Consider the following 14,364-nt stretch of genomic DNA (forward strand, 5'->3'; position numbering starts at 1 on the left):
TTTTGTTGTTGTTGTTTGTTTATTTGTTTATGAAATTAAGTTGTACAGACATGCATTACAATTTTGACGTTTAGATAACCGTAACCACTGGTGTAAAATTCATCAAAATATCGGCGGGATTATCCCACAGAAGATTGATTGATTGATTGAATGTTTGTTTAACGACACCCCAGCACAAAAATACATATCGGCTATTGGGTGTCACAAATGGTATATGAACATATTATTTATATATAGTTATGTAAAACCACAGTGTAAGGAGCTGTGGCGGGAAAGTATAATACAATATATAAAATCGAGTTAAGTATATATTAAAATTTTGTATACAAGTCAAAGTGTTTTAAAAACTTTACAATTAACATTGGATGGAATTTAAAAGATTCCAAAACATTTTTGTTGCCAAATATATCATTTCTCGTCGGCTTGAGATGATCACACTCCACCAAAATGTGCCGCACAGTCAGTGTACACTGACAGTGTTCACACTGAGGAGGAGGGACCTTCTTTAAAATAAATGAATGCGTCAAACACGTATGGCCGATGCGGGCACAGCACAAGACCACCTCATCCTTCCTGCACCTCCTGTAGGATGACTGCCACTCTCCCAGGACTGCCTTGACAGAATGAAGCTTATTTGCAACCGCACCGTCCCAATCATCTTGCCAAGTCGAAAAGATATATTGATTAATATGAAATTTAAAATCACTGTAGGGGACACCAAAATGGACACGGGGCAAGTTCAAAGCAGACTTAGCAGCAACATGTGCCTTTTCGTTACCCTTAATGCCAACATGGCTGGGTACCCAACAAAACCCACAGAAGAAGAGTAGGAAAACAACAAACAACGGCATTGATATACGCTACGTAACATTCAATTACACAATTTATTAACCACACTGTATATTATTAAATACTTGTTACATTAATATCTACAGTTGGAATAATTTATATATATACACCAGAACATTACTCGATGTCGTAAAATCTCGATGTCGATCAACCGTTTGATCATGAATATTCAGTAAACTCTCACTGGCTGACGACTCTCGGTGTCTACGATTTAGTCTCTCCCGCATAGCCACCCTATGCACTTAAGTTGATCTTAGGGCTAAGATCGCTTCGTGGAACGGGGCCCTGCCTGTCAAACGTTACGAACTAGTAAAACAAATTACACTAATGTGCAGCTGGATATGTGAGCCTGTTACGCCGTTATCGAACCGAGTCAAATAACCACGATATCAAAACGTAGTAACCTGATAATTTGTTTTATCATGCAACCCCTTTCAAGTTATATTTTTGTAATATGTTTCAGTCAAAAGCGGTATAGAAACTTAGATTTATCGTGTAGAAACTATTTCCGGGAGTCGGACAATAGCAGGTGCCCAAAAGCATCTTGGGAATGGCATAGCCAGCCTAAAAGTTATGTGTTTCCAAATTTTAAATAAAATACTTTGATTATATGTCCAAGTATGTTGTGTCACATTACAACTTTTGTACCTTTTTCTGTGAAAATAAACTCAAGTTTATGTGTTACCTGAAGATCTGCATCACTGGCTGCTAGTGACTGTGACGTCAGACACGTTCCCAATGTACATATTATTTGCAGGCAGCTACTTGCATTTTTGTTTTAAAATGTTTTATTAAAAACGCTGGCTAGTTCCGAATGGGTGCGAATAATGGAGAATTGAAAAATAAGAGGTAATTTGATGTTATAGGAAGTGTAAATGTTATATTTATTTATGCAGTTCAACAATTATTGCTGTAAATGGGTATTTGAAAAATGAGAAAATTATCTACCTGAAAATTTAGCAAACATTCATCATGCGCACAATTCATTTTCTAGTGACATGATAACATTTCAAACTATCAGGTAGAGGTTATCAGGCATAATAATTTATTGTATACGAACACAAAAGGACAGTCCTGTGATTGTCGTCCATTTTAGGACTAACATGGAAGTACACCACAGTATGCTTAAGTCATACAATTTTTGGTAGGATTTTATTTAATTGCACAGAACAGTAGTTCATCAAGATTAACCTCGAATGCAAGTATGCCCGAGGTTAATCTTGATGAACTGCACAGAACATCATCTCTTTTTGCCAAAACTGTTTTCCCTACATTGACACGAACAAAAATTATATATGAAAAACATGTTTTAAAAACTAAAAGCAGACTATGCTAATATGGCTATAGTATAGGCTAGCCTAACAGAACGGGTTCTCGTTGGCACTAACAACATACACCATTGCGAACATACATTATATAAGCATTTATTTTCACTCCAAAATTGAGAACATTTCCGTCTCTGATTTTTGCTATATGACAGCATCTGGCTGTAGTACCGGTCCGAACAAGTGGTTCATTAACCGATTCACTCCGGCTGTCTCTTGCGCTATACACCCATGTCCTAAAAGGTCGATGCACAATATTACAAAATAACATGGGCAAAATACAGCCAGAAGGCTTACCATTAAACATACATATTGTTTTAATTCTTCACCATTTTCTAGAAGTGAATATGTGAACCATAATATGTGTCACAATAGGATTGTATCAGAGACTTTCCGACAGGTGGCGCTCGTGCACTATACACCATTCCGGTTTCTAAATTTGTATTGTCGTAACGCACCGATCGATATATCCACTCTATTATTCCCGACCTAATTGTGAGCATGTGACTAAAGCGTAGAACGGCTAAAAATTAAAGTAAATAATTAAAATCTACGAAATTCCACAGTTGGTAGTAAAAAAAAAAAGAAAAAAAGTGGAAGAATAAAAAAGAACAAAATAATGTCCAGTCAAATCGTGGGAACTATAGTGGACCGTGATTAATGAACTCTCACCCGGAAGTGATCTGTGTAGTGAGACCCTATCATTAGTGACGTCACGCTACTGTCGTTCGGCTAGTTAATGAGTTTACCGCTGCCAAATAGAGTGGCGCTGCGTGCGATATCATTTCCCCGTACCTGCACACGTGCCTTACTGCGTAAGCATGCTAAATACACAACTCGCATAAACATTCTAACATTAATATATATTGATGAGTGTAAATTTACGGAAACGGAAGTTTTCTTACGTGCAGGATATGCGTAACATTCTTTGTTCGCTAACCTCTGACCTTCAAATTATAAATAGACATACGAGTAAATAAAAAATTTAAATTAAAACAAAAAACAAAACAAAACAGGTAATAATAATGTCTCTTCACTGACATGAGCACTGTACAGTTGGAGAGTCACAGCACTGAGCCTTCCAGACTCCAATTACCGCTTATTAATACTTCTAGCGAGCCACAACCTGGAATACAACACCTACTAGCCAAAATAAACGCCAAACAGTCTAGTGACGAACTTTTGCCAGGGAACATTGACAACAAGCCCAGAGAAGTGCCATCAAAATGTGGTCTGCGCCCTCGGTCCCACGCAGTTAAAAGACGACCGCATCACGCGTTTCAGTCGCGAGCAGGGGAAATTCTATCACAAGAGATGGGCGCCGCGTCGATGCCCGAGACGCCGGCTGTGAGTAACACCGACGGCTGCATCACCCCTGTGTGTAAAGAACCGTGTCGCACGCCCAAGGCTGGTGTGAAGTCACTATGGGCGTTAGGAGGGAAAGAGGTAATCACTTATTGCATCACTGATATATATGACAGACCCGTAGACAGGATTTGTGTGTGTGTGTGTGTGTGTGTGTGTGGGGGGGGGGGGGGGGTCGTTTAGGCTTATGTTGAGGCACCCGCTAGTTGCTTAGGGGCATATTGAAGAAGAAAAAAGCCACCGTTGGGGGAGGGGGAGTCCACCCACCCACCCATTGGCTACGGGCCTGATTATAAATACTCGAAGAGTAGAATGTCCTGTGCAGATAAAATGGCTTCAAATTTGAACTTTATAAATGATTGCAATTTGTAACGCTGTTGTATACCCGGTAGGTCGAAACCTTATGTGGCGTTACGGGTGTGATATAACACACACACACACACTCTCTCTCTCTCTCTCGGCGGATCCGACGTTTGCACGGTATACGAGTTTTTTCTCGTTGCCATCTAGCTCACATGTCAAAGGCTGTGGTATGTGCTTTTCTGTCTGTGTGAAAGTGCATATAAAAGATTCCTTGCGTGTAGCTGGTTTTTCCTCTGACTAAATGTTTGACATCCAATAGCCTATGATTTATTAATCAATGTTCTCTAGTGGTGTCATTAAACAAAACAAAATTTAACTCTGTTAGTTCTACCACAATAACCTTTAATTAGGATAGTCATGTTTTGACCAATAGCCTACATTTCTCGAAAACAATTTATTTTCCTTTCAATACCAGTCGCGTGTGCAAGAGGTGTTCAGACCAAACTACCCTCAAGTAATTTGTTCTTCTGTCTTCTTTAACATTTTGTCATATTTTTATTAAGTACGAGAGCAATTGTTCTGTGTCAAGTTCACAGTAATTTGAGTGACATAAATTATTGATATATACATGTAAAAGCAGCCCATCAGCCATGTAAAAATAGTTTTACACGAGTCCATAGACAATTTCTGCACGGGCGTATGCTGAACAGTTTGTATTAAATTTCATTTGGTTACTCAATCAGCTGATCTAGCAAAAATTTTGGCCCCGATTTATTTTGTCTGGCGGACACATTTCACCAACGAATATGTCTGTCCATACTTAAAGGAAGTGGACACGGTGGCCTCAAAGTGCAGGGTTGTTTCACGTGGTTACCTTTTCGAATGAATCATTGATCTAGCTATATTTTGGGGTACCATTCTAATACCCCACATTACCACACCCATTACGGTAAGCCAGGCAGATGTCCAGTTCGTTATGTTGTCTCAAAGTTTGTTTTGTTTAACGACACCACTAAAGCACATTAATTAATCACTGGCTATTGGATGTCAAACGTGGTAATCCTCGGGGGCGTAAGCAAATGGTTCGCTTTCAGAATTAAAACATACAGGTTTATACATATGGAGTTTCTGGTGGTGCAAAACAAAATAGAAAAAGGGTCCACTTGGTTCATATTCGACCCCCCCCCCCCCCCCCCCCCCCCCCCGGACCAGATCACGCTACGCCCCTGATCCCGACAGTGTCATCAGAGAAAACCTACATTTTTCCATAAGCAGCAAGTAATCTTTTATATGAACTTTCCCATATAGGCAGGAAAGCACATACATCAACCTTTCACTAGTTGTGGTGCACTGGTTGGAATGAGGTAAAAACCCAAACCTCAGGCAAGCACTCAACCAACTGAGCTAAATCCAGCCCCCATTGTGTTGTGATGTATGTAGCACATAGTACCAAGTGATACACTAACAACTGGTTACTTGCTCTGCTAGGCTGACCCCCGCTCTATGAGGACTGAGTAAGACTTACCTTGACATGGGCGTACATGGGGGGGGGGGGGGGGGGGGGGGGGGGGGGGGGATTTCTTTTATAATTTAATATATCTGACATTATTATATTTACTCAACATAGAAATATATGCCCAATATCTCTGCAATCTATTTTGGAACCCCCCTTTTCAAAATCCTATGTACACCCATGCTTGATGATCATCAATGGTTGTAACATGTTTCTTTACATGAAAACAAACACATGTAATTAATATAATGAGTTTTATTTTCAGCATACATCAATTGACTTTCAATCCTAATGTACATACGCAAATATAAAATTCCTGTAGAAAAGGAAAAACTACTCACCCCACCGTGTCTATTGTTTATTCAGTCCAATCACTGACTTAGCCAGGAGGGGTCATGGTGGCATTCTCCAATCACCTTTCCACCACCACAACCGTTTATATTTCCTGTCACTCCAGCGCATGACTCATAGACCATGTGATTGCCCCAACCAGCCCCACCCCAAGACAAAATCATGACTGGAACGAATCAATCTATATGTCAATGAAATGTATATATTTTACTTGTGTAACTTATAGATCTAAGTAATATGCTGACAACATGCTAAAACTGTAGTATAGTATATTGGTACCCTGAAAGCATGGAAATACATATTAAGTTTAAAACAGTACTTTAGCAAAAGACCATAATTATTTATCTTCAACTGTGGCTTCATAAATGTTCACCTCTAGAGATGTTTTTAAAATAAAGAAATATACAGGTGGCTTTAGTTTGAAATAAATGAAAAAAGGGAATAATTATGAACATGTAACTGAATTTGAAACAACTTTTTGTGTTACTTCTAAGCAAAAACAAGCAAACTGTTTTTGCAGTAGGGTATAGCCTCTATTAGAAGTTCAAAACCCAGCTACAGCCTCAAAACTGAGCAAGTTAGACTTGTTATATTACATTTCAGCGCGCAGACATGCACACGATAAAACGTGTTAGTGGAAAGTGGCCCTTACGCTGAAAGAAAAGCCAGTAAACACTGGTCAGGGTTAGGTAAAAATTAAAATTAATTTTTTTGTAAAAAGTATCAAATAAAATTGTAAATTGTGGGTAGCAAGACTCAGCACGGTTAATTTAAAATGCATTTCTGATTTTTTTGTATGACACAAATCTATTTATTGTAACATTAGTTTGTATTATTGCGAGCCACAGACACACATCAGACTGTTTGTAAGTTCTAACATTACACAGTGCGTATTACTGCGAGCCCCGCATTAACAGCTGTTGAAATCTGTTGGTGATCACGAGCGACATGTCAATGAAGCGTTCGACACAGTTCACCATGCAGGTCTCCGTCCGACTGTCCAGCTTGTCGCGTGGTTTGTCCATGCACGTCTCCCAACACGTGTCTGTTAGTTTGTGGATCTGGTTCTGAAATTCAGCCTTCTGTGATTCCATCTGCACAAACCTTGCCAGTTCCGGGTCAGTCCCTTCGGGAAGCTTACTGCTGTCGAACGACATTGCTGGCTGCTTATTATGACTTGTCACAAAGTTCCAATACTTCCAACTGCCGGAGTATTATTCATAGACTGAAAAGGAAAAACACCAAATAACTAAGTTGATGTTGAAAAATTATATATATACACACACACACAATTATATGTACAAAAAGCAGGGGGTGGAATTTAACTCAGTCGGTTGAGTGCTTGCTAGAGGTGCTTACGTCGCAGGATCGAACCACCTCAGTGGATCCATTCAACCGATTAAGTATTTTCTTGTTGCAACCAGTGCACCACAACTGGACAAAGGCCGTGGTATGTGCTTTCCTCTTCATGGGAAAGTGCATATAAAAGATCCCTTGCTGCATTAGGAAAAATGTAGGTTTCCTCCGATGACTACGTGTCAGAATTACCAAATATTTGACATCCAATAGCCAATGATTAATTAATCAATGTGCTCCAGTAGTGTCATTAAACAACACAAACTTCACCCTGTCCATTGCCAAATTAGCCAATTTTATACAAAATAGCTACATTTAGTAATTGGCCGATAAACCTTTCTGTAAATTAAAGAACATTTACATGTAGTACTTTTAACTATCATGATTCACATTGCAATTCATACATTGATCACTATGCAAGTTTCAGAGACCACTACACAATTCTAAACAATAAATAGTAGCTGCTAATGAATTTTCAATCAACAACTTAGTAATAAAATTTTAGAAAACAAAATATTCCCTTTGAGTGTGTGACACTCCTCTGTTATTTATTTATAATTTTTATGACATTCTCTGCAAAGAATATCAGGTTCTGTGACCTTTGTTATATTCAAATATGATTAAAAGGCATGGTTAAAGATTTTGTGTGAACTCACAAAATACATTTTAAAAAGATGATAAAGCTTAGCAGGGCTAGTTCTAGGTGAACACAAAGTTTCGCCAAATTATCTATTAAACTTCAAAAGTTGCAGAAAACCAGTTATTTTATAATAAAATATAGTAAAATTATTTCGCCATCTCAAAATAAAATTTGCCAGTTGTTTTCAAAATCCTTCTTAGCTTTCAGTTAATGAAAATGCTTCTTAATTGTGAAGAAAATTGCACAAATGAACGAGATTCGTGATGGTGTGTGCTATCCTGTCTATGGGATGGTGCATATAAAAGATCCCTTGCTACTAATGGAAAAATGTAGCAGGGTTCCTCTGTAAGACTGACAAAATTACCAAATGTTTGTCATCCAATAGCCGATTATTCATAAATCAATGTGCTCTAGTGGCAGGGTTTAAGCTGTCATTCGCCAAATCGCCAAATGCGAATTAATATTTAATTCAGCGAAAATATTTCATTATTAAACCTGCTTTATTTTTGTCAATCGGAATAGCTTGACTGTTCTTACTATACCGTTTGCCGGATATATCATAAAGGATTGTTAAAACTATGATTAAACTGTTTAACTCTATCTTTATTTTAGCTTCTGAGAAGCAGTGGTTATTCAACTTATTGATTATTGTCCGAACCAAATTGTTAACAACTACAAAAAATTACTCTCCTACCTTTAATTGCCGTTAGATTTCCTCCAAAGTTTGTCCAGACACAAATTGCAAAAAAAACCACTACAAATATACAGATTCCACACATGAGACTACAACGATGTCGCCGATATTGTCTTTGCTGAGATTGCATAGGGAAAAATGCCGTCTGCCATGTTGTTTGTTTATGGAATATTCTTCAAGAGGGGTGAAAGCCTCCAAAGTATGTGACATAATTAATATGAAATCAATGATCTCTAGTGGTATCATTAAAATAATAATAATAATAGTAACAAAAAATAATAATAATATGACGTCATCACGTTTTCTTTTATATCATAACATGTTATGACGTTGTTAGATTAAGTCCTATCCTTTCACCTCTCTTGAAGAATATTCCGTAAAAATGGCAGCTGATACACAATTACATGCTTTTTTCCCTATGCGCTCCCAGCGAAGTCGATATAGATGACATGGTTAGCATCTGGTATGTGGAATCTGTGTCATTGTAATGGTTTTTTCAAGATTTGGGTCTGGTCAAACTGTGGAGGAAATCTAACGGCAATTAAAGGTAGGAGAGTAATTTTTCGTAGTTGTTAAAGCCGCACACCCTAGTTCCATCCAGCGAAAATACATTATATTTTGGTTAATCTACAAACCTGTAACACACTTAGATCATGTTTTTATCAAATGGAGTGAAAAAGCAGGTTTTATATCGATAAATACCATGGGAATCCCCATGTCCCAATTGCTTGAAATAATTTTGAAAGTTAGTATTCTGATGTCACCGGTAGATGTCGCTCAAAGCACAACAATGCCTACGTCACAACAAATTTCACAGAGTGCGCACAGACTTGGGGTGCGTTCTTTTCACCTCTCCTGGACATGTTCCAACTGTTCTGTCCTGGTTGTATCCCCTCCAGATATCGTAAGACTTAGCAAAATTATTGGTTTTAAGGGTTTGTAACGTTTTGTATTGAGACACTTACTTGTCTGAACTTTATTGTTACTGAAAATGTTCACGAACTGTAAAGAAAAATCTCACAAATGAACAACAAGCAAACGACAACAAATCGGATGTTGATTGCGCGAACCGTGCACGAGAAAACAAACCGAACCAAAAATGATAACGGTCATGTGGTATACCAACGTCTGTGACGTTTACACAGGAAGATTTGCTCTAAAAATAGATTGGACCTCGCTTGCTTAACGGTTTTTTCTCGAGTGCACGCCTGTTGTTAAGAAATACAAAAAATGCATTTCGTGGTTTTACAAACATCAGGATTACCAGGATTACCAAAAAGCACTTCAGGTGAATGGAAATGTGTATTCTAAATAATAAAATGTAAGTAAAGTGCAATTTTATTTGTGAAGAAATGGGTTTAATAGCGAAAAACAACGCCGTAATGGTTAACAACTAGCCGTAACTAGGGCGTGTCCCTTTAAGTTAGTTTAACAATTTGGTTCGGACAATAGTCTTTGTTTATTTTTAAGGATATTTCCGGGTTTTAACATAAGACTTAACTTTAACTCTGTTGTAACTTCATCCAAATGTGTTACAGGTTTGTAGATGAACTAAACTTAGTGTCTATTTTAACGAGTTAAAACTAGGGCCTGTGCCTGTAAGAACCTGTAACACGTGCCGACATGACACGAACTGGTTTGGAGGGTAGTACGCCCAGGACTCTTGCTACTGCATCTAAACGACAGTAACTGACTGACTGGATTTCATTTCTCTCTAATGGATTTACCTGATGACAAATTAAAACTGTTTTGTTCTAATTTATCGATACAGTCAGAACCTTCAAAGTCAAATTCACGTTTTGTAAACAAAAACGGAAACGGAAGCCAATTCACACATGAAGCGACATTCGTATTTCCCCCCAATAGGTTGGAGCACCCAGTGCTTTACTACAAACAAACCGTATTGTAACACGAACCTACCGACCTCGGTGGTGTTAAGTCATCGGTCACAAGGCTGGTAGCTTCGTAGGTACAGGGATCGCAGCCCGGTACCGGCTCCCACCCATAGCAAGTTTTAAGGACTCAATGGTAAAACCACTACATCCTCTTCTCTCTCACTAACTACTAACAACTAACCCACTGTTCAGGACAGCATAAGCTCGAAAATAAGTTGAAATGAATGAACTCAGAATAGCCGTCACAACTGTTAATGCAAAATGTTAAGGTTTGTTTTGTTTAACGACACCATGCACATGCATATACTAATCATCGGCTATTGGATGTCAAACATTTGGTTATTCTGACATATATATATGAAACCCGCTTCATTTTTCCATTAGTAGCAATGGATCTTTTATATAATAATAATAATAATAGATTTTTATTTCAGATCAGAGATCCATAGAACATATATAAACATCACATACAAACCTGATTACATAATATACAGCAGCTTGTGCCAGCGATTTACACATACAGATTTGACGTACACAGTTGTACACCGCAGGTGGGCAAGTAGGTCGTTTGAAGTTGTTTCGATTCTGCTCTTCAGCGAATATGCTGTTGAGCGAAGTAAAGCGCCAAAGCTTTTTACTCGATGACTGACAAACATCTTGCTGGCACTGTATGGTCGTCGTTGTCCGATCATCCATCGGTATGCATTATTATAACATATGTTAAGATCTTTCATGGTATCCTGCTTAAATTTCACCCATAATGCACCCGCGTACAAATTACTACAATAACTCACAAATAATTGTGTTTTAACAGATTCTGAACATTTTGCAAATCGCCGCAACAACATGTTTGCACGTACACAAAGGGCTCTATACTGTCGTTTAATGTCTTTATCGTCTTTCATGTTTTTGCATATGATATGACCTAGATATTTATAGTTGTCAACAAATTTCAGTACATCACCACACAAATATATCGAAGGCACATTGATCAACTTCAGAGTTTCTGGCTCAATACACATACAAACAGTTTTCATTGTATTATATATAATATCATAATCTTCTGCAAATTTCTCGCAAATCGTTAACATTTTTCTTAATGCAGAAATAGATGGGCAAAGAAGTGACATATCATCAGCAAAACTGAAGTTATTTAGAAACACCCCACCAACATTACACCCAACTGCACATTTTGACAACTGTAGGTTAAGGCCATCAATATATATATTAAATAATAAGGGTGACATTACCCCACCTTGACGGACGCCATTTGTTACATTAAAATTACAGGAAATATATGCACCCCATTTTACACTAAACTGCACTATCACACAGACAGAATAGCACATACCACGACTTTTGATATACCAGTCGTATTGCACTGGCTGGAACGAAAAATAGTCCAATGGGCCACCGACGGGGATCGATCCTAGACCGATCGCGCATCATGCAAACGCTTTACCACTGGGCTACGTTCCTCCCCTGTTAATGCAAAACGACTAGCTAATCCAAACATTGTTAAAGTTTGTTTTGTTTAAAGACACTGCTAGAGCACATTGATTTATTTATCGTCGGATTTTGCATAGGTCTACCTTTGATAATTCTAGGATACGGACATAGTACTTCTAATACAGTGTGTCATAATTATTAAATAGAAGAATCCTGTTACATTTTTCGTGGGGATCCTTTATGTGCACTTTCCTACAGACAGGACAGCACATACCAGATATGCCAGTTGCGAGGCACGGGAGAGAGAGAGCCTGTGTGGTATCGTAACATTCAAATTTATTTATTTCGCCATATTATTTCGTAAGACAATAAATACCAAAATTTAAATAAAAAGTCATCGGAAGCGAGACGGGTGGATGGGGTGCACAAATTATTGAGTATTTGCGAAAGTAATTGTAACGAATTATTTAATCGAACTGTACAGTCGTTCACTCCAAGTTATTGATTGATCCAACAATTTGGTACATGGCTGTGGCGTTAATGTATTCAACGTATACATATAGATCTATATAAATTATACATCAGGGACATTAATTTAACACGCGTTGCATTTGCCATGATGAATGTGACCTGTAGAATGCAAGACCTCTGGTTTTCAAAATTTTCTCAGGGTGCATGGTCCTAAACTCGCCCTCGATCTCTGTCCCCCCCCCCCACCCACCCACCCTTCTTCCTCCACTTGCTTCCGTATCTGGCACGGCGGATTGGAGGCAGAACGGTGGGGCGACTGAGATCGAGGGTCACTCTAACATATAGTATTCGCTATAACATGATCTCAATCCACTCAAGAATCTCCAAGGCAAGTCGGGCCTTTGCATCACTCCGAAACATCTGGAAAGCAAGCAAGATTAGTTTGAAGACAAAGATACGCCTTTTTAAAAGCAGTCTTAAGCACTCTACTGTATGGAACAGAATCCTAAAAAATTACCAAGACCATCGGTCAAAAGTTGGAGCTCTTTCAAAATTGGTGCCTTCGCAGGATTCTGAATATCTTCTGGCCCAACATCATAACCAATGAAGAACTCCATAAACAAACCTCCACAGAGTCATTGGTATCGGAGATCAAGCGCCGAAGATGGCGCTGGATTGGCCATGTTATCAGAATGCCTCAAACAGCCCTGCCAAGAGTGGCACTTCGAATGACCCCTCCTGGGAAAAGGAAACGAGGAAGACCGAAAGAAACATGGATGAGGACAGTAGAGACGTAAATTCGAGAGGGCGGTCTGAGCTGGGGGCTGCTGGAGAAACTGGCAAAAGACAGGCAGCAGTGGCGATCTCTGGTTACAGCCTTATGTGCTTCTTAGCACGAAAGGGATTAAAAAAACATAACATGATCTCGTTCCAACCAGTGCACCACAACTGGTATATCAAAGGCCGTGGTATGTGTTATCGTATTCATATAAAAGATCCCTTGCTACAAATGGGAAAAAATATAGCGAGTTTCCTCCCTAAGACTATATGTCAAAACTACCAAATATTTGACATCCAATAGCCGATTATTAATTAATCAATGTGCTCTACTAGATCCTAAATATTTCTTTTTATAAGGCTGGTGACCTTTTCTTTCTTTATAGTCTTTGCTTTAAAAATATAACAGAAAAAAAAACAATAAACAAAAAACCCAACAATTTTGTAACTTGTTTGAAAAAAACAAAAAAACTGTTTTCCATACTTCTTTTTGAACCTCGCCTATTTTTACCATACTTCATTCATATTTCTAGGATACCAAGTGATGTTCTTACTACATTAGACACCCACTTAAAGCAGTTATTACCCCCCCCCCCAAAAAAAAAAAAACAACAAAAAAAAAACAACAAAACAAACAACAACAACCCCAACAACAACAAAACAAAAACATTTGGGTGTTGATAGACAAACCTTTTCTTTCTATCCCTTTTCCCTTTCTTTTCTCCCCTCTATGCTCGTTTTATCTATCCATTTTGACACTCAGATCATTAAAAAAAACCCAAATATGGATATGTTTGTGCAATATAGACGACAAATGAAATGAATGTAACTACCATATGTATCATATATGTATGTATGTATATGCCCGTATATGTGTGTATGTGTGTATATGTATATCTATGTGTATGTATGTGTGTATATGCATGTGTGTGTGTGTGTGTGTGTGTGTGTGTGTGTGTGTGTGTGTGTGTGTGTGTGTGAGTGTGTGTATCTATATGTATGTGTATGTGTGCATATATGTATATATGAAATAAGTTATAATTTTATTATTATTGTACATTTGTAAGACGATGACTCAAGGCACCCCAACCTTGACATTGCCAGTGATCTAGGGTAATAAAGTTTATATATAAAAAAAAGAAGAAAAAAAAAAAGTGCTCTACTAAAGTAATCTATTTAATAACAGTGACATCGTGTTTCTATCGGAATGCTGGTTAAATGTGAACACCAATATAAGTCTTGAAGGTTATACCAGTGTGGTAGTGCCAAGGAAGAGGTGTCGAGGTGGTGGACTGGTATTACTATATAAAGAATATTTAAATGATAATATTGAAATTTTAAACATGGAACACGATAGCATAATTTGGATAAGATGT

At 38.1% G+C, this 14,364-nt stretch overlaps 1 protein-coding gene across 1 annotated transcript in view; it reads left to right on the top strand.

Moving 5' to 3' along the window:
* The first annotated feature begins 2,890 nt into the window (after nucleotides 1-2,890).
* LOC121374115 overlaps nucleotides 2,891-14,364 on the top strand; it is a 29,687-nt gene continuing 18,213 nt past the window's right edge. The window contains exon 1 of the mRNA XM_041501051.1: nucleotides 2,891-3,620. Coding sequence (XP_041356985.1) covers nucleotides 3,216-3,620 — 405 coding nt within the window. The 5' untranslated portion in view covers nucleotides 2,891-3,215. The remainder of the gene's footprint in view (nucleotides 3,621-14,364) is intronic.

The sequence above is a fragment of the Gigantopelta aegis genome, chromosome 6, assembly GCF_016097555.1.
Source record: "Gigantopelta aegis isolate Gae_Host chromosome 6, Gae_host_genome, whole genome shotgun sequence".
NCBI lineage: Eukaryota > Metazoa > Mollusca > Gastropoda > Neomphalida > Peltospiridae > Gigantopelta > Gigantopelta aegis.